Genomic DNA, 20,890 nt, shown 5'->3' on the forward strand with positions numbered 1-20,890 from the left:
GTCTGGTTACCTGAGGGTAAAAATGGAGCACAGGGCCTGGCAGCGAAAGGGTTAAATCTGTGAACCATGGAAGACCAATCAGGAACTAAAGAAGGGGTTGTAGAAGGGTGACTAGTCCTATGGGGTCACTTGGCTAGCCCCAGGTCCCTAGCATGCTGTTAAGTTAACTTGTAACTGCAACCCAACCCAGCCCCAAGTCCAAAAGTCCCAGAATGTAAGCATTTAATAGGACAAGATACATGGGTGTAGTAAGAAGAAAACATATGGCAGAATGCCAAAGAATAGACTATTAATGACACATTAAACCTTGTCCAACCTCTGTCTTCTTGTGGAACTTTGAGCAGTCACTTGGTTTGTTTTACTCACTGCAACATACAATGAATTCTTCAGCTTGGTGGGTGACACTTCTTACCCTATTCTGTGTTTTACAGAAGAAAGGTGTCAATGGAAACTTTACCACTCCATGTGACAGGTAAGCATTACATTTTAAAACATGTGAAAAGGGAAACTGTGTATATACAATCATTTTGGATGTTGAATACTTTACAGTTTATTAATTATAGCTTATTTTTTATGGACTAATTTATAGATTTTGACAGTGCCCTATTTTGTATTCATAAAAATATAGAAAAGTATTGCACATAATATAACCTGTGTGATTGCAAATGTTTCTTGGTCCGTAATGTTCTTGGAAGGTAGACAACAATTCCTGCAGCTCCTTGGTATGATCAGGGGGGGTCCAGGTTATACAGACATAAGGACAGCAAACAAGGTGCAGGGAAAGTGTTACAATTGGATCATTTTAATTAGAGATGAAATAATTCATACTCACATTAGTAAGTAGGCTTCAGCATGAAAAGCATCCACAGAGCCAAGTGCCAGGTAATTTCATGCTAAAGATTATGCATTTAAATGTGAATTTTATTATTTTCCAGTTTTAATACTTTATTGAGCCCAGTGTTTGCTCTCCTTTTTTCCCGTTTGTTATTAAATTCTCATGCCTGACAGCAGTGGCATAACAATAGCCATGGCAGCCAATGCAGCTGCTTTGGGGTCTTGAGATAGAAGGGGGTCCCCATTAGAGAGGTCTAGGAAAATAAACAATGCAATTTACTGCATAGAATGACTGAAAGTCATAGCTTAACTCCTTCAGAACCGCGCTATAGCCGAATGATGGCTACAGCGCGGATCTGCTTTGCCAGGAGGGCGTGCACGGCACGCGCTGTGATCACTGAGTCACTGAGACCACTGAGCCAATGACAGCTGATCACGTGATGTAAACAAAAGCTTGATAATTGTTTTTTTTTCACATCACTGGCTTTTGTGCAAGGGACATCGGTCCCGAAGAGGAAGAGGCACATCCGCCTTATCTGTGCCTACCAGTGCCACCTGTCAGTGCCCACAGTGCCACAAATCAGTGCCTACCAGTGTAAAACAGTGCCACCTATCAATGCCCAAGACCACCACCTATCAATGCCCACCAGTGGTGGCAATCAGTGCCTCATCAGTGCCACCTAGCAGTACTGCCTATTGGTGTCACCTACTAGTGCCGATCAGTGCCCATCACTGCCACCTATCAGTGCTGCCTATCAGTGCCACTTCTCAGTGTCCACCAGTGCCACCTATCAATGCCCTTCAGTGACACCCATCAATGCCATCTCTCAGTGTCACCTCTCAGTGCCCACCTGTTCCACCTATCAGTGCCCACCAGTGCCGCCTATCAGTGCCCACCAGTGCCGCTTTATTGGTGCCCATCAGTGCAGCCTATCGGTGCTCATCAGTGCAGCCTCCTCAGCGTACATAAATGAAGGAGAAAAATTACCTGTTTGCAAAATGTTATAACAAAATAAGACGGTTTTGTATTTTTTTTATTTGGTGTCTTGGAATTTTTTTAACAAAAAATTAAAACTGCAGATGTGATCAAATACCCCCCCCCCCAAAAAAAAAACAAATTTTGGGGGGGAAAAATTATAAAAATATAATTTGGGTACAGTGTAGTATGACCGCGCAATTGTCATTCAAAGAGTGACAGTGCTGAAAGCTGAAAATTGGTCTGGGCAGGAGAGGGGTTTAAGTGCCCAGTAAGCAAGTGGTTAAGCTACCCATAGATGGATCAAAATTCAGCTGTTTCAGCAGGGACCGGACGAATTTCGATCCTTGTGTGGGCACTATGAATGTACAGAAGTCAATCTGCTGTAAAATGTCCCCTTGATCAAATCTGTAGGCTATAGCCCCTAAAACCTCATACACACGATCGGACTTCTCTCAGACTTTTCCGTGGATTTTGGTCTGAATGGGCATTGGCCATGAACTTGGTATGCATACACACGGCAGGACATTTTCAGCCAACTTTCACCAAATCACATGTTTTTTTTAGCTCTTTACCGCCACCCTTTGGGCAACTTCTGCTATTGTTGGCTGATCTTTAGCATTGGTTCTGAGCATGCGTTTTTGTACTTTGGACTTTAGTCCGATGGACTTGTGTACACACGTTCGCATTATCTTCCATCGGACATTTGTTGCCGAAAATGTAGAGAGCATTCACAGCGAACATTTGTCCAATGGAGCATACATACGGTCGGATTGTCTGATAAAACACGTCTGTCGGACAATTGATGTCAAAAAGTCTGATCGTGTGTATGGGCCTTATCACTGATCTGTGTATATTCTGATGGGGGGCAGTCTCCCCGCTGTCAGAATATAATGACTCAGCGGGGAGGATTCAGCAAAGGATTCACCCTGATGGGACTTTAGATGAGGTGGGCACCATTTGGCCAGTAAACATAGTACCAGTAACTAAAGTATAACGTATATGCGTCATGCATACATTGATATCATAACCAATGGCCAGTTATAGAACAACATACATGTGAATAGACAGTAGGTACATATATGAGTAATATACATGTAATACACGGGCATCTAGTGTACCCGATGCGTTTCACGAGTGTATGAATGTACCACTAAATAAGGCCAGGACACCAGGTGCGTGACTCCCAAAGGCAGCAGCAGGTGTCTCACCCGGGAGCTGAGGAGGCGGAGCCAAACGGGACCCCGATGGGGCAAAACAGAGGACAGGCATGGTGCGGATGTGAAAGTGTGTCCCCAGAAGTCTCACTGAGTCCATGTGTGATAAAAGCTGGAGTTCAAAATATGTGAATCTGGTAAGTCTGAGCAGGTGAATCAACAGGTGTGTGTCTTCTGGGATGCAAAGACTAGACGGGGAGGATTCCCCCATCCAACTCGCCTGTTTTTTTTTCATTCTACCCTCTAGTTATAAGAAAAACACTTACCCATCTATAGACAGCTTTCCAGTCTTTCCTAGTCTCAGATCCACCCTCTTAGCGCTAAATATAGCACCTGCAAAGTGCCTCTCTTGTCACTCCAGTATGAAAGGCCGAGTGCTTTCACACTGGAGCGGTGCGCTTGCGGGACGTTAAAAAAAGTCCTGCAAGCAGCATCTTTAGGGCAGTTTAGGAGCGGTGTATACATCGCTCCTAAAATGCCCTGCCCATTAATAGCGGGCGCTATTAACCCCTTCTTTGGCCAATAGCGGGGGTTAAAAGTGGCCCGATAGCAGCCGAAAAGCGCTGCTAAAATGACAGTAAAGTACCGCTAAAACTAGCAGCGTTTTATCACCAACGCTCTCACCGCCCCAGTGTGAAAGTAGTCTAACTGTTAGAGTAGTAAGGATGTGGAACTCCATTCCACAGTTGGTGGTTTCAGAGGGGAGTGTAGATAAATTGAAAAACTTATCTTATTGAACACAATGTAGAGGGATGTGGAAAAGGGTAGTGACATAAACACACACTCACACACAAACACGCTCAGGTTGACATGGATGAACTTGTGTCTTTATTTAACCTTAACTACTATGTAACTATATACAACCTGAGGGTATACTGTACTGGTGGCCTTTTATTTCCTACCAGTGTCTTACTGACATAATTGCTAAAGGAAAGGCATTGAAAAATGAATACTAGAAACAAGCTAAAATAACAATCTAAGAGCAGCTACAGCTGGGAAATATATATGGGCAGTGATGGGAGGGGTCATAAATCTATAATCATCCCTCACCAAGAAAAAATCAATATTCACCAGAGTATAAATTGTGTTTTTCTAGACAGAAGACCACAATCTTGTAAAGTGCACCTTGAACACATTACTGTTTAAAATCTGTAAGGGTAGTTTGCCAGACGGGCATAATTCATTTTATAGAGAGCAACAAGTGGTAATGTTAATAATGGAAGCTTCTTCCAATGGTAAGTTATACCTACCTGTAATGCCAGACGTTCCTTCTATTTTCTTCCCTGCTGATTCCTGCACTTACAACCACTTTGCATGCTGTTGTACATAACTTGGGAAAACTAAAACATGTCATCAAATATATTTTTCTTTGATATTTGGTTGGGCACAATATCTTTTTAGGGCTCATGCAACAACACAAGGGTCACTACTGAATGCAGGGCCTGTGCTACCACTAGGCAAACTAGACAGCCACCTAGGGTGTACTTCTGCCGAGGGCGCCTGGCCACTGGTGTTTCTACTCTCTTCTCTCTGCAGCAAGCAACTAAGTCTCAGCATCAGCAGGCAGCCGCTGCTCCATTTGCACATAGGGGGTTATTTACTAAAGGCAAATTCACTTTACACAACAAGTGCAAACTACAAGTGCAAAGTGCACTTGGAAGTGCAGTCACTGTAGATCTAAGGGGGACATGCAAGGGAAAAAAAACAGCATTTTAGCTTCCACATGATTGGATGATAAAATCAGCAGAGCTTCTCCTCATTTCAGATCTTCCCCTCAGATTTACAGCGTCTGCACTTCCAAGTGCACTTTCAGTGCAATTTCAAGTGCACTTTGCACTTGTGGTGCAAAGTGGATCTGCCTTTCGTAAATAACCCAATAGTGTCAGAGGTGCAACGGTGGCACTAGTACACATGCAGTGTCTGTGTCTTGACTCCCAAATGAATGAAAGCAAGAAAACATTCATTGATGGGCACTGGTAGGCTGCATTGATGGGCGCTGGTGAGGCTGCATTGATGGGCGCTGGTGGGCTGCATTGATGGGCACTGGTGAGGCTGCATTTGATGGGCGCTGGTGAGGCTGCATTTGATGGGCGCTGGTGAGGCTGCATTTGATGGGCGCTGGTAAGGCTTCATTGATGGGCGCTGGTGAGGCTGCATTTGATGGGCGCTGGTGGGCTGCATTTGATGGGTGCTTCATTGAAAAGGTGGGGTATACATGAGCAGGGCAAAGGGGGTAGAGCCAGGGGGGGGGGGGGCAAAATAAGGTTTTGCCTAGGGTGTCAAAAATCCTTGCACCAGCCCTGTGAATGTTACATTTATGAAAAATGTTATTACCAAAAATCTAGCAAGAGGGAACATTTCTGCAATTGTTACAGCAAAACATTCATCAGGAACATCGCTTTGGTCTTTTCATCAACACACATCCATTAATGTTAATACTTGTGTAATCTTTATATCCCAAAGTTGGCCATATGAACATTATTGGTACAAGATATAATGACAGAACTATTGGCCTTTGTTCTCAGGCTGTATTCTGCTCAGGCAAGGTGAAGGAATGTTGGGCTGTTGTAATGTAAGGCCACATGCACTCTAACATAACAATTGCCACCGGGCAGTAGCCAAAGTGCATGCCAAGGAAATCATTCACACTTTGTAGTTGCTAAAAACCGAAGACAACAGACAATAGTTTCTGATGCATTTTATGTAACTGGCAGTAATAAGTCCTAGAAAAAGTGTGATTACCCGTTGTCGTCTTTGTTATTGTAATATACTGAACAAATACCACTAAAACTAGTAAAAGTAGGTCATTATCCTTCTCTACATTCTGTTTTATTTGACCTATGTTAGCCATGGGCTGTAGTAGGAAAGCAAATAAATGTAGAGAATACCTTTTGTGTGGCTATATATATATATATATATATATATATATATATTAAAATCATATTAAGCTAACCACTCAAGAGGTAACATCTTTTTATTTTCCAACCAGTTTTACTGGGAAAAGTAGATTAAGGGAGTGGTTGCACTGTGTTCACATGTTACTGTGTTACGAAATACATTATCTAATGATAATAGATGTCATTCATTTGTAGCACTCTCATGAGGCCACACGTTTCATGTGTACTAGTCTCATGTAAAGAAAGATGATGGCGTTCTCTAGTAAAGCAGTATAAAAAAACACCAGCTCCTGATGTATTCACAGCAAAAGTGAAAAAAAAAAACTAAGTGAAAACTCCTAATTTTACTCACTTGCCCCGCACACACGATCGGTTTTCCTGTTGAAAAAAATCTGATGAGGGCTTTTGATCGGGAATCCCGGCCAAGACTTTTTCCAACTGAAAAACTGCTTTAAAAAGATAGGCCCGGATTCAGAAAGCCCGGCGTTACTTTGTGCGGGCGTAGCGTATCTCAGATAACCTAGTGAGGCAGGTTCTGTATTCAGAAAGAACCTGCGCCCTAAGTTACGGCGGCGTAGCGTATGAGGGCCGGCGTAAGCCCGCCTAATTCAAAATAGGAAGATGTGGGCGTGTTTTATTCTTATTCGCTGTGACCCCACATAAATGAAGTTTTTAACGAACGGCACATGCGCCGTCCGTGGACGTATCCCAGTGCGTATGCTCCAAATTACGCCGCAAAGCCTCATTGGCTTCGACGTGAACGTAACTTACGCAAAGCCCTATTCGCAAACGACTTACGCAAACGACGTAAATGACACAAAATTCGACGCTGGCTCGACGTCCATACTTAACATTGGCTACGCCTCATATAGCAGGGGTAACTTTACGCCGGAAAAAGCCTTACGTAAACTACGTAAAAAAATGCGCCGGGCGGACGTATGTTTCTGAATCGGCGTATCTACCTAATTTGCATATTTTATGCGTTAATCTCCGGAAGCGCCACCTAGTGGCCAGTGTAAATATGCAACTAAGATACAACTGCGTAAGAGACTTACGTTAGTCGTATCTTAGCCAAATTTCGGCGTATCTTGCTTTCTGAATACAGAAAGAAGATACGCCGCGCATGCTAGAATTCACGCGGCGTATCAATAGATACGCCAACGTAAATTGTTTCTGAATCCGGGCCATAGAGCGCAGGATCTCTTTTTGAAGAGCGTTGCCCGTGAACTTGTTCTGCATACACACGGCACAACATATTCAGCCAACATTTACCAAACGACGTTGTTTTTCAGCTCTTTACTGCCACCCTTCGGACAACTTCTGCTATTGTTGGCTAATGTTTAACATTGGTTCTGAGCATGCGTGTTTGTACTTTGGATTTTAGTTGGACGTTCTTACATACACACGATTGGATAAACCGATGTGACAGATTTATTGCCCAACAATTGGTGAGCATGAACAGCCAACATTTGTTGTCGTTAATTCAGCCAGACAATTATGGCGAGGCTTTACGAGGCTTTAAGGTTTGACCTCATATTATATGGTTTTGGTAAAGCAGAAGGAAAAAATCTTCAGAAAATTGTATAGTGTGTATCCAGCTTTATTGGCTCCAAACGTCTCTACTATTTGTTTGCATGTGAGAGAGGCACACTAGATTGTAGATTCTCTGAGGACAGGGGCTGGTGAACATTAACAATATGTAACGTGCTGCTTAAAGCGGGAGTTCCGCGGGAAAACATTTTTTTTTAAAAACCTTTTTGTAACGCTGGTGGTACAAAGAAAATAGTACTCACCAATCTCGTCCTCGCAGCCGCTAGCAGCACGATATCCCTCAGAAATAGATTTTATAAAATTTCTCGATGGACATTGCCATCTTAACTGCGGGCACTCTGAAGCCCTCCTGCACGATCTTCCGGGATGCTGTGAATTATTTACAATGGGCGAATTGTATCCGCCCCCGGTCACATGACCGTGTGCAGTCATGTGACGTTCGAAATCTCGCGAGATTTCTCCTCTGGCTGCTGAAATGAATAGTGTCTCGTCATCGTCCAGAGACACACGTGATAGCTCCCAAAATCCTTTGCGTAGCAAAGCGACATGCCTAGTCCCGCAACCCTACAACCAGGAAGTGCCTGGTCGAGCTGCTAGAAAGAAGGTATGGAGATTTTTAGAATTTTTTGGACTAGCAAAATCGTTATGTACATCGCGGGGGACTAGTGAATCGGACAAAGTGACTAAATCGGGTGAACCTCTACTTTAAATATTTGTTGTTATTTTTAGGTATTTGTATAAGGAGCTTTAGTAACCCTCTGAAGCCATAAAAAAAAGCCCATTATATTCAAACCGCCTTAGTTTCCTACTGATTCAAATGCATTTCTAAAATTATAAAAAACTTGCTGATTTCTGCCACAAGTTTGAGAAAATTAATGCTTTCAATTTCATTCATCCTTAAAGTATGTAAACCAGAGGTGGCCAACCAGTGGCCCGGGTGCCACATGTGGCCCATGGAGCCCTCTGATGTGGCCCGCGACCTCCTGCTCTGGAATGGTGGGTTGGCAGGCCCAGATCCAGCCCCAGATCCAGCCCCTTCAATTTCTTTTTTTAGAGGATCGGATTGGAGGTAGGCGGGTGTAAACGGACAAAAGTCTGTTTTCATCTGCTGCTCTATAGAGGTGAATTGAGGGTCCGATTGGGTAGGGCCAATTCACCTCTATAGAGCAGCAGATGAAAACAGACTTTTGTCCGTTTACACCCGCCTACCTCCAATCCGATCCTCTAAAAAAAAAATTGAAGGGATTTCGTCCCCTTCAATTTGGGCGGATTGGAGGGCCTATAGAGTAGCAGTGCCCTGTCATCCACCTGCTCCGCTCATTGTGGCCCACGACTGGTTACCAAGTTGCTTAAGTGGCCCGCGCTCTTCAAAAGGTTGGGCACCCCTGATGAAAACCCTCACCTTGTAAAATAACTTATTCCATTTAAAAAACGAAATGAAAGACAAAACATTTGTGTATATAAAAGAAATCATAAATACATTTTACCCCTTTTTTGTAAGTGGTTACATACCCTCTATTCTCAGATGCATATGCTTAAAACAGCTTAGAGAGCTGGGGGAGGGGAAACAGCAGCACCCTGATCTTCCAAGTGAATGTATATGCAGGGGGCGTGTCAGGACAAGTCTGAATATTGGAGAGAAGGCTGAGTTCTTAGCACAGCTACAAGACTAAAAACAATGTGCTTTCGTGCCTAGTGTGGTCAGTTTTTAATAGGAAAGAAGTGGGGCTGACAGGAACACCAGCAATAAAAAGAAAAAGGGATACTTTCTCATACAAGTACATGGTACAGCAGGCACATATCAGGAATATGAAATGTTGGGTTCACATACTCTTTCATAAACACAGAGAGAATCATGGGAAACAAGTTACCATATCTAATTAGTGAATGCCCAAGTGCCCTTTTCTTGGAGATTAATTCTCTTTAAACTGGAAATCTGCAATATGTCACAATAACATTACTGCAAGAATACAGCTGGCAGATATTTTTGTTTGTACTGCGTTTTTATTTTTAAATGTCATCAGTTTAGAATTGAGTATTGTTGTGATTAATCTTTAATGCCTTTTTCTGGCACGTGGATCATTTGACTAAGAATTAGGAACAGGATCCTGAATATGACACAAAGCAACATTTATAGATGCACACTTGTCTGTACTGGCCTACCAAAAAATGTATACCCATATGTACTAGGAAAAAATGCACTAAAACTTTACTGGTCCACGCTATTCGGAAAAAATAAAATAAAATTGTATTCGTTGCAAGATTGCTAAAGTCATTCTATTATTTTTATTTTTATTTTTATTACATTTTATAGAGGGAAAGGCACACTAAGCTGGTTTAACCAGCTTCATCTAAAGAGTAATGTCTACTTGCCAAAACTGCAATTAGTCCAAAATAGTATCTACTGTTCAAAAGCTGCCCTTATTTTTACCCGATGGATGTTCAGACATGTTTCAATTACTGCTTAACCACTTGCGGACGACGACTATTTATGTCGACAACATTGCACGGGAGGCAGATTGGCGTACAGGTACGTCCCTTTAAATCTGCCGCCCAGCCATCTGCCTCGCGTCCCGGGAACTCGATGTTCCCGGGAGTCCCGTGATTGCGGTCGGCAAGAGCAGAACAGGGGAATGCCTTAGTAAACAAGGTATTCCTCTATTCTGCCTAGTGACACTGTCACTGATGACCGTTCCCCGTCATCGGGAACGGTCATCAGTGACGTGTCATGTGTAGCCGCGCCCCCTAACAGTAAGATTCACTTCCTGGGGAACATTTAACCCCTGCAGTGCCACCTAGTGGTTAACCCCTTCACTGCCAGTGTAATTTTTACAGCAATCAGTACATTTTTATAACACTGATCGCTGTAAAAATGACAATGGTCCCAAAATGGTGTCAAAAGTGTCCGATGTGTCCGCCATAATGTCACGATAAAAATCGCTGATCGCTGCCATAACTAGTAAAAAAAAAAAACAATCAATAAACGCTTATTGACATTTTTTTTTTTTACCAAAAATATGTAGAAGAATACGTATCAGCCTAAACTGTGGAAAAAATATGTTTATTTATATATTTTTTGAGGATATTTATTATAGCAAAAAGAAAAAAATATAGCATTTTTTTCAAAATGTACGCTTTTTTTTGTTTATAGCACAAACAATTTAAATTGCAGAGGTGATCAAATACCACCAAAAGAAAGCTCTATTTGTGGGGGGAAAAATAACGTTAATTTTGTTTGGGAGCCACGTCGCATGACCACGCAATTGTCAGTTAAAGCGATGCAGTGCTGAATCGCAAAAAGTGGCCAGATCTTTGACCACCAAAATGGTCCAGGGCTGAAACGGTTAAAGCAACTTTATATGAATTTTCTAGTTGCATGCCTGATATTCTAAGTATAATTAAGGACATAGTGGAGAGAGATTAGAACTCCTATCAGGTTTTTATTGCTGTTTGTGCCCCTGTTAGGGAGATCCCCCCTCTGGTTGATTTATTAAAACTGGAGCACACAGAATGTGGTGCAGCTCTGCATAGAAACCAATCAGCTTCCAGGTTTTATTTTCAGGCTTACTTGAACAAGCTTAAAGTTACAAGCTGATTGGCTGCCACGCATGGCTGCTCCAGATTCTGAGTGCTCCAGTTTTAGTAAGGCCCCATACTCACGAGCAAACATGTCTGCTGAAACTGGCCCGCAGGCCAGTTTCAGCAGACATGTTTGGTCGTGTGTGGGCGCGAGCGGGCCGAATTCCAGCAAACATTTGCCCGCCGGGCCTTTTCCCAGCAGACAAATATTCCTGGACTTGTTTTAAAACAGTCCGCTGGAATTCAGCCCGCTCGGACATGTACGGTCGTCAGTACAGACCTACCGTACATGTCCAGGCGCCCGCCGTCCCTCGCATGCGTCGAATGACTTCGACGCATGCGTGGAAGCATTTTAAAGGCGGGCCGCCCACGTCGCCGCGTCATTGTCGCGGCGACACCGCGTCATCGACGCGGCGACACCGCGGACACGCCCCGCGTATTGTTTACGCGCGGACTTCTGTACGATGGTGTGTACAACCATCGTACAGAAGCCCTCTGGCAGACATGTATGGTGGAAACGGTCCGACGGACCGCTTTCACCATACATGTTTGTCCGTGTGTACCCGGCCTAAATCGCCCACTATGTGTCCTGTTTATCATTATCATTGAAAGTGAAAGTAAAAGAAAATTCAAAATGTTGGGTTGTCCCCAGAAACATAATAAAGAGATAATCTTCCAATGGGGACACTAGTTCTGGTAATCTGAGGGCCTAAGGGAGGGGTGTCCAATTTTTTTTCAAAGAGGGCCAGATTTCATGAAGTGAAAATGCGTGAGGGCCAACCATTTTGCCTGACATTCTTTGAACCATTAAAAGTCGGTCTAAGTGTGTTTGTTCGAGCACCAATACACTGCCCAACAAGAATTCTCTTGCCTTGTGTGTGGTGAAGAGATGAGCTTGGGTGTGCTATTTGGATATACCATATTTATCGGCGTATAACACGCACCTTCACATTAAAAAGGAAAGTTTCAGAAAAAAGAAAAAATATTTGAAATAAAGAATTGTGAAGCAAAATTAGCCTAATGAGTGCCCATCTGCAGCCTCACCATTGCCACGAATGCAGCCTCACCATTGCCATGAATGCAGCCTCACCATTGCCATGAATGCAGCCTCACCACTACCACGAATGCAGCCTCTCCATTACCATGAATGCAGCCTCACCATTGCCATGAATGCAGCCTCACCATTGCCATGAATGCAGCCTCACCACTACCACGAATGCACCCTCTCCATTACCATGAATGCAGCCTCACTATTAACATCAGTGTAGCCTGATCGATGCCCATCTGCAGCCTCGAAGGGGGCAGGGAGAGGGGCGGGACGAGTGCCAACAGATTACATACAAGAGAATCTCCTGTTTATACTGGGGCGTCTTTAATAAAGCCGTCGCCGAGTAAACAGAAGATTCTCCTGTATGTAATCTGATGGCACTCGTCCCCTCCCTGTCCTCTCTGAGGCAGCGCCAATTAATACAGTATATATCTTTTGTGGCCCTGGGGACCACAAAAGTTATATATATATATATATATATATATATATATATATATATATATATATATGCAAATTACCAGGGGGGCCACATTAAACCGTAACGGGGCCGCAATCGGCCCGCGGGCCGAACTTTGGACATGCCTGGCCTAAGGGATTCCCTTAATTGGCGGGGATGTTCTCTCATTTTCTGTTTTAGCTATGGGACAGAAAGTTTAGGTAAAAAAGATGCCAAAAAAATTAAAAACTGAAAGCGGTTATAACTAAAAAAAAAAAAAAAAATTGCCTTTAGCTCTACATTAAACCAATAACACTATTCATGTATCTTAGTTTGTTTATGCAAAATTCAATCTCTTAACTTGCCTAAAATTTCGAATTTACTTCATGGCAGCACAGTGGCTAGCAGCGTTAGGGTCGTCGGTTAGAATCCCAAACACAACACTATTTGCCCGGAGTTTGCATGTTCTCTCTGTGCTTGCGTAGGTTGCTTCTGGGTACTCCAGTTTTTCGGTAGGTTAATTAACTCCTGTCTAAATTGTCCCTAATATGTGTATGCATGTGAATTAGGGATCTAAAGCCTCGTACACACCATCGGATTTTCCGACAACAAATGTTGGATAGCATGCTTTCAAATTGTCCGATGACAAATGTGTGATGTATATATGAAAAAGCCCTGCATGAATTGATAGTTCTATATAAGTACCTGTAAAAGATAAATTAATAAAATACATTTCATCAAATTAATTCTCAGTCAGATCTTTTGCACGGGAAAATTCCTTCACCATGTCCAGATGGCCAAGATTTTTGAAGATGATAAACATTTTGTTGACATGAGCCTCCGTGATTCGCCTAGTGAGTACTTTTTCTTATTTTTGTCAATAATGTTGATGTTTTATATAATGCATTAGACACAAATGTTACAACTACCAACTAAACTACATAATAAACAACATTTTTATTGTTGTCAGTATTCCCATTGGGGAGGTTCACTCTCTCTATGGTGTCCTTTTATGAAAGTGAGATCAGCGGTGATCCCAACTCTCACCGCTGATCTCAGGTCATGAACAGTTTATGAAACTGAGGCAGGGCTGGACTGGGACAAAAATTTGGTCCTGGACTTCATCCAGACTGGCCCACTTTGACAGGTCTCTCCCATGAGGGCCAGACAACTCCCGCACCCCCCACACCCCCGGCCACCCAAGCCCCCTCTCCCCCTTCACTAGCCACTAGCCATTCTACTTTATTAGAGTAGAACGGCTGGTACTGGTACTCTTATAGGCAGTACCAGTGGGGAAGAACCGGGGCAAAGAATCAGTTCGGTGCCCCCCGTTATGGCCCCCCACTTAGGCAGAAGTGATAAACTCCCACGCCATAGCTGTTGAGTCAGCTGTCTGTCCCCTCCCCCCATGCTCCTCTGTCATCCCCCCTGCTCCTCTGGTCCTCCCCCTGCTTCTCTGTTCCCCCCAGTTGAGCACTGCGGGGAGGGAGAGGAGGTGAGCGCTGCGGGAAGGGAGAGACAGAGGAGCGGAGGGGGGCGGCAGTCCGCTGTCACTGAAGTGGCCCACTGAGCCATCGGCCCACCGGGAAACTCCCTGTAGTCCCAATGGCCAGTCCATCCCTGAACTGAGGTAATCAGCTGAGAACATGTTCTCCACTGATTACCTCAGCACAGTGAGAATCTGTAACTGACTGTCACAGAAACGGCCAGTTTATGAAGGTGCGATCTCAGCACCTCACTGGCGATCTGTGACAGAATTCTCACTTTCTGATTCACCATCTCTGAGGTGGAGAATTAGAGAGAGAAGCGTGAAGCTGGCTGAGTATTGTGGAGGAGAAAGGAAGTCTTTTGACTTCCATGCTTCACACACAAGCAGCCATACAGTCAGAACACATCTTTCCCACCATTACACACCCCAAAATGAGAAGGTTAGGAATTTATAGTATATATATATATAAATAAATAATTCTACCTGCATTAAAATGCTATTATTAAAGTCATTTTTATATCATTTTTTATTTATTAGTAAAAAAAAAATTGTAAACCCTAAAATATGGCTTTACCCATGGACTGTTCTATTACAGTTATACAGGATTTATATTTGTATACTTTATTAAAAAAAAAAAATGATGATTATAAATGTATTTTTCATTTATATGAATGGTGTATAGCTGCATTACATATGTGGGATTCCATTAATTTACTATACACCATTCACATTTAAATAGGCACATGTATGAGCTTTAAATATTGATAAAAACAATGTTTTTTTAATAATTAGGTTAATGTATATTGTTTGGTGGGAATGTAACTTTATTATTTCATTAATATGTGGTGTATAATGTGTGCTGATTCGTGTATTTTTTTACTTCCTCATACTGTAATCCTGCTACATTACGCAAGATTACAGTGAGAGAAGCAGTTCTCAGGAGTTTCCAGCCGTTTGTAGATCGCTCCTCATCTCAACATGAGAACCGATCTACAAAGTTTCATAAACAGGCACTTATGCCGCGTACAGACGGTCATTTTTTGTGATGAAATAAAATGACATTTTTAAAAATGTCAATTAAAATGATCGTGTGTGGGCAAAATGTCATTTTATGTCTTCTGAAAAATGACAAAAAAAAAATTCGAACATGCTCGAATTTTTTGTGTCGTTTTTCAAAATGTCATTTTTTGTGTCAATGAAAATGATAGTGTGTGGGCAAAACGACGTTTTTAAACCCGCACATGCCCAGAAGCAAGTTTTGAGACGGGAGGTAAAACTACCATTCATAATGGAGTAAGCACATTCATCACGCTGTAACAGACAAAAAAGCACGAATCATCTTTTACTAACAAGTAACCAGCTAAAAGCAGCCTCAAGGCGAATAGAACTTCCCCTTTAGAGTGCCGTCACTTTGTTCATAATTTTTCAAAATGATGGTGTGTATGCTACATCGTTTTTGAAAATGAAGTTTCAAAAATGTCGTTTTTTTTCATCACTTCAAACGTCATTTTTTTTTCATCACAAAAAATGACCGTCTGTATGGGGCATTAGAGGTCTAACTGAAGGGGGGGTGGTACTGACTTGGGGAAATGACTGATCGCTGTTCATACATTGATCAGGCATTTCTCCCCCTGACAGGACCGGGAGCTGTGTGTATAGCTACGTGATCTCGCGCAGCCGAGCCGACCTGCCGTCGTATAACTGCGGCGGCTGGTTTGCAAGCAGTTAAAAAATGTTGGTCTTTTTTCATTTATATATCGCAAAAATTAAAAAACCTAGTGATGATCAAATACCACCAAAAGAAAGCTCTGTTTGTGTGGAAAAAAGTGATATAAATTTATTTTGGGTACAGCATTGTACAGTTTAATTAGCGCATAAAATATTGGCCTGGTCACCTTCCAGAGCTGAAGTGGTTAAAGATAGAAAGTTGCTGCTGACTGATATCATGCAACGGTGTGACGTCTGCCCCAATATGCATTGCAGCCTATAGGCCATCTTCAGTGGGCCTCCAGTCCTGAATTACGTTTATATGGGTATTAACATTACATCTCCCAGCATTCCAAGCTGGAGACCAACTCCTGAGAAAGCTTTATATGGAGTACCAAGTAAATCATGAAGCAAGATAGTCTCCTCAAAAAAATCCAAAAAGGCTCAAAATGTTGCATAATAAGTTGACATAAACAAGGCTGCTCTGATAATAATAAAACATAAATCATTTAATTGAAATCAACATGGTAAAAATTAGCATTGCAACGATACTGGTACCGGTATCTGTGCCAATACTAACCATTTGCATGAGTACCTGATGCTCTGATATTTAAACTGATACTTTTTTGCAATTTCATTGTGACTTGAATTGACTTCTGTTAAATTAAGTTGCAAGCCGCAAAGAAATTGGAGGTCCAATATGTGCGTTAGCATGTTATGATGCCATTCATTTTGAATGGCAGCCCAATTCACTAAAGCAATGCTATTCCAAAACACAATGCATCACAATGCACAGTATCTCACTCCTGTGTATCATTATGGCGCACTGCGTCACATGAACTGCATGTCAGTTTTACTGCGTGTCAGTTTTTTGGTCAAAATGAATGGGCTGCCCTAATGCAGTCAACTCCAATGTGTGACACAGCACATGCTGACGCATTAACACATTGCTAAACAAATTTTCTTTAAAAAGACAAATGTTGAGTTAAAGTAGTTGAAAACCCACATGACTTTGTATAATCCTCTTGGTTTCCTAAGCCTGTGTCCCCCTGTCTCTGTGTTTTATTGAAAAAAATGCTATCAATACCAAATTTCAATGCAGCATTCGGCGATCACGTGACCGGCCAGCTTGCTCTTCTCCCCATCTGATAGCTAGAGTGGGAGGGGCAAAAAATTGGCCACTGACGTCACTCTGGAAGAGAGGAGAGAGGAGACAGTCGGCCGGTCACGTGATCGCAGAGCGGCACGTTCAAATCTGGTATTTTTTTGTTACAAAACACAGAGACAGGGGGATACATATTTATGAAACCAAGAGGGTTATGCAAAGAATTACGGGGGGGGGGAGCAGGCCGTGACACAGAGCTGACAGGAAGGAAGGAGGACAACGGCAGGCACAGGATAGCAGAGAGCAGGGCTGATGGAGTCACTACGCTGACCACGGTGCCAGGGCTCAGCAGCCCTCATATACCATGGTCAGCGTATAGAGGGGAGGGCAGAAACTGGCAGGATCAGCCAGGTATTTCAGGTGTTACAGGGGGCCAAATTATACAACACAAGCACTGTGCTGTAAAAAGGGCTTTGAAGGAGCAGGTTTATTTTTTTATTTTTTGGTCAACAAACGCTTTAATAGCGATTTTCCAACAATTATGAGAAGTGGCGATAAAGGGGTGATATGATCACCTAGTATAAATAAATGATCCATATAGTAAACTTTGTGGGAATTTATTCACATTAAAGGCACCCCTAAAAGTCATAAAGGCACTCTTTGTGACTGGAGGAAAAGGAGATAAAACTTCATATTCAGAACTGACTCTTTACGGTTTCTTCTTTTATAGACTTCAGCCCAGGTTCACACTGAGCTGCGGGAATGAAGCCGTGCGAGGGTTTCACTCCCACATGTCCGTCCCGATTTCGGCTGCAATTTCAGAGACATCTGTGCATGTTTCTGCACAGATGGCAATGTATATCGCAGCCGAAATCGCAAAAAGATGTACAGAAACTACTTTTTGAAATCGATGCAGCGTCGCACCGATTATGGTGGTGCAATTGCCGGCAATTGCCACCTATTTGAAATGTCAAATCGCATGTCAAATGGTATACCGACGTGAACCAGACATTAATGGACAAGTGTATACTTTCGACCTAATTTTGTAACTTACATCTTTGCAACTATTTACATTTCAGACAAAATACATAAAAAATTTCAGAGTCTGCTTCTGACGCCCCCTAGTGGACTAGTGGATAGGGAAAAATTGATCACATTCCTGAACACATCCTTCAATCATCCTGGCACAGAACTGGAACAGTGGGACCCACCAGACTGGAATGAAAGGTACTCACAAAAATATATATTTTGATGACTTTTAAAATTTATGTAAGGCAAAAAATATATCCTCAAACAGGCAGGTGGTTATGTCCCAGCAGACTACACATTTCATTTTAATCCAGTTTCCTATCTCCATGAAAACGTATGAATGGTAAACTCCGCCCTCGCTCATACCCCATAGCACCGGCTCCCAAAAAAATTTAGGCTGATACAGCCCATGGATTCCTATTCTCTCCTCCTTACCTCGCAGACCCCATCAAGAATTGCTCTGCAAGCAGCTCCCCTTACCTACTGTAGCGGCAATAAAGTTGTGGCTGTTCCACCTGTTCCTCCCTAGGTGAAGACCCACTTTTTGGACCTCAAGTAAGGCTGAAGGCATTTGAGATTTTTTTTTAACAAGAGAAGCATTTGAGATTGTTGCCTTGCTAAGTGGCGGTTCACACTACAGTGACTTGGGATCCGACTTGTGTCGCCCCAAGTTGCACGACATGAGAAATTCCATTGAAGTGAATAAGAGCCGTCTTAATGTACACTACTGAAGTCGCTTCGACTTCAGAAAAGGTTCCTGTACTACTTTAAGGCGACTTTTAGGCAACTTGTACCCATTGATTTCAATGGAAGTTGCCTCCAAAGTCGGATCACTGAAACAACTTTACAGGAAAATAAAATAGTTTACTCAGGCAAACCCTTCCCTCCCTATCGCCGGTGCTGTTCAATATCTATCTCTGCCCTCTCTTTGAAATCATCAGTAGCCAAAAGCTACTTTACCACTCTTATGCAGATGACACACAACTGTACTTTCGCATCTGCAACAAAAAGGATCATCATCTCAGTCTAGAGAAATCCCTCTCTTTGATAGAAAACTGGATGACAAAGAGTTATCTTAAACTCAACGGATCGAAAACAGAACTTCTCCTGTTTCACGCCAATCGAAAGAATCAACTTGCAACAACTTGGACACCCCCGCCCATTCTGGGCCAAATCATCACCCCTAGCACCAAAGTCAAAAGTCTCGGAGTCATCTTCGACACCTACATGACAATGGATGCACAAATAGGGTCAGTAGTCAGCGGATCTCACCATATGCTGCGCCTACTACGCAGACTTATTCCATTTATTCCCAAAGAGGCCATAGCAGTCGTGGTGGGAACAATTGTTAACTCCAGACTGGACTATGCAAATGCCCTTTACCTCGGACTCCCAAAGTACCAAATCACTCGTCTGCAAGTCGTTCAAAATACGGCTGCTAGACTGGTGACTGGGAAAAAAACCATGGGAATCTATCTCACCTTCACTGAGATCCCTTCATTGGTTACCAGTAAAAGACAGAATTACTTTTAAAGCACTCTGTCTGACGCATAAGTGTATTCGGGGAAAAGCCCCCCAATATCTATGCGAAAAACTAAAAGCTCACAACTTCAATCGCGTTCTGCGATCCACCAATTAAAACCTACTCCAAATACCCAAAGCCAGATACAAGTCCAAGGGGGAACGAAGATTTGCGCTCCAGGGCCCCAGACTATGGAACGCTTTACCAACCAGCATTCTGTTGGAGGAGAATCACTTGACCTTTAGGAGAAAGATCAAAACCCATCTCTTTTGAACTCAAAGGAGAAATGGACAAACGAGCGCCCAGAGGCGATTTAGTTCGCATGTGCAGCGCTATATAAGTTTTTCACTCACTCACTCACAGAGCTGAATATTCTGTGATTGGCCACAGTCAAAGTCGCCTGTCCTGGAGGCAACTTTAAGTTGCATTGCAAGCTGCTCCAAGTCGCTCTGAAGTTGCGCTGAAGTCGCCAAACCTTTTTAAACAGCTTAATTTTGTCCTGTAAGATAGCCATTAACCTTTAATTAATCCAGGAGAGTTTGTACTTAAAGGGGTTGTAAAGGAAAACATTTTTTTCCCTAAATAGCTTCCTTACCTTAGTGCAGTCCTCCTTCACTTACCTCATCCTTCATTTCTGCTTTTAAATGTCCTTATTTCTTCTGAGAAATCCTCACTTCCTGTTCTTCTGTCTGTAACTCAACACCGTAATGCGAGGCTTTCTTCCTGGTGTGGAGAAAGCCTCTTGAGGGGGGAGGGGGCGAGCAGGCAAGTCAGGATTCTCTCTACTTTGCAGATAGAGAAAGGAGCTGTGTGTTAGTGGGCGTCCTGAGACTCCTGCTCGCCCCCTCCCCCCTCAAGAGGCTTTTTCCACACCAGGAAGAAAGCCTTGCATTACGGTGTTGAGTTACAGACAGAAGAACAGGAAGTGAGGATTTTTAGAAGAAATAAGGATATTTAAACATGGAAGGATGAGGTAAGTGAAGGAGGACTGCGCTACAACCCCTTTAAGCTGATCGAAAGGTATGACCGCCGTTTTCCAGGACTTGGCAAAGATAATTTTTACAGACACAAATATATAAGTGATGAGTCTCCTCTGATGTCTCGGTGCCTCTTCCACCACACTACCTAGTAATGCCTGCTTCAGGGATTTGATTGGGTTAATTTGTGTGAGGTAAAAATCGTGGGTGCGCGTTATACGCCGATCCCCGCTTCCCGCGCTGTGTTTGAACCACTCCGCCGCAGTACACTCGGGCAGGCTCGGCTCAGCTCGCGGTCACGTCCTGTACGTCCTTTACGCGAGAAGAGCCGAGCATGCCCGAGCGTGCCCGAGTGTACTGCGCTCGGTATATGTCGGCGGAGTGGTTCAAACACAGCGCGGGAAGCGTGGATCGGCTGAAAAACACAGCAGGGAGGTCACCACGATGGCCGCAGAAGGACGCCGGACTGGACAAGGCCGCCGATGGACGCCGAGCAAGACACAGAGGAGGGGCATCCAAACTG

At 43.1% G+C, this 20,890-nt stretch overlaps 1 protein-coding gene across 2 annotated transcripts in view; it reads left to right on the plus strand.

Annotated features, from left to right (window-relative positions):
• The first annotated feature begins 282 nt into the window (after positions 1 to 282).
• Positions 283 to 20,890, plus strand: part of TREH (trehalase) — a 49,767-nt gene continuing 29,159 nt past the window's right edge. Inside the window, exons 1-3 of one of the 2 annotated variants that reach the window (XM_040325469.1) lie at positions 283 to 472; positions 13,292 to 13,392; positions 17,919 to 18,066. In XM_040325469.1, the coding sequence (XP_040181403.1) occupies positions 378 to 472; positions 13,292 to 13,392; positions 17,919 to 18,066 (344 nt within the window). In that variant the 5' untranslated portion in view covers positions 283 to 377. The remainder of the gene's footprint in view (positions 473 to 13,291; positions 13,393 to 17,918; positions 18,067 to 20,890) is intronic. The other variant, XM_040325471.1, reaches the window with a different exon arrangement.

This window comes from Rana temporaria, chromosome 10 (genome assembly GCF_905171775.1).
Source record: "Rana temporaria chromosome 10, aRanTem1.1, whole genome shotgun sequence".
In the NCBI taxonomy this organism is placed as follows: domain Eukaryota; kingdom Metazoa; phylum Chordata; class Amphibia; order Anura; family Ranidae; genus Rana; species Rana temporaria.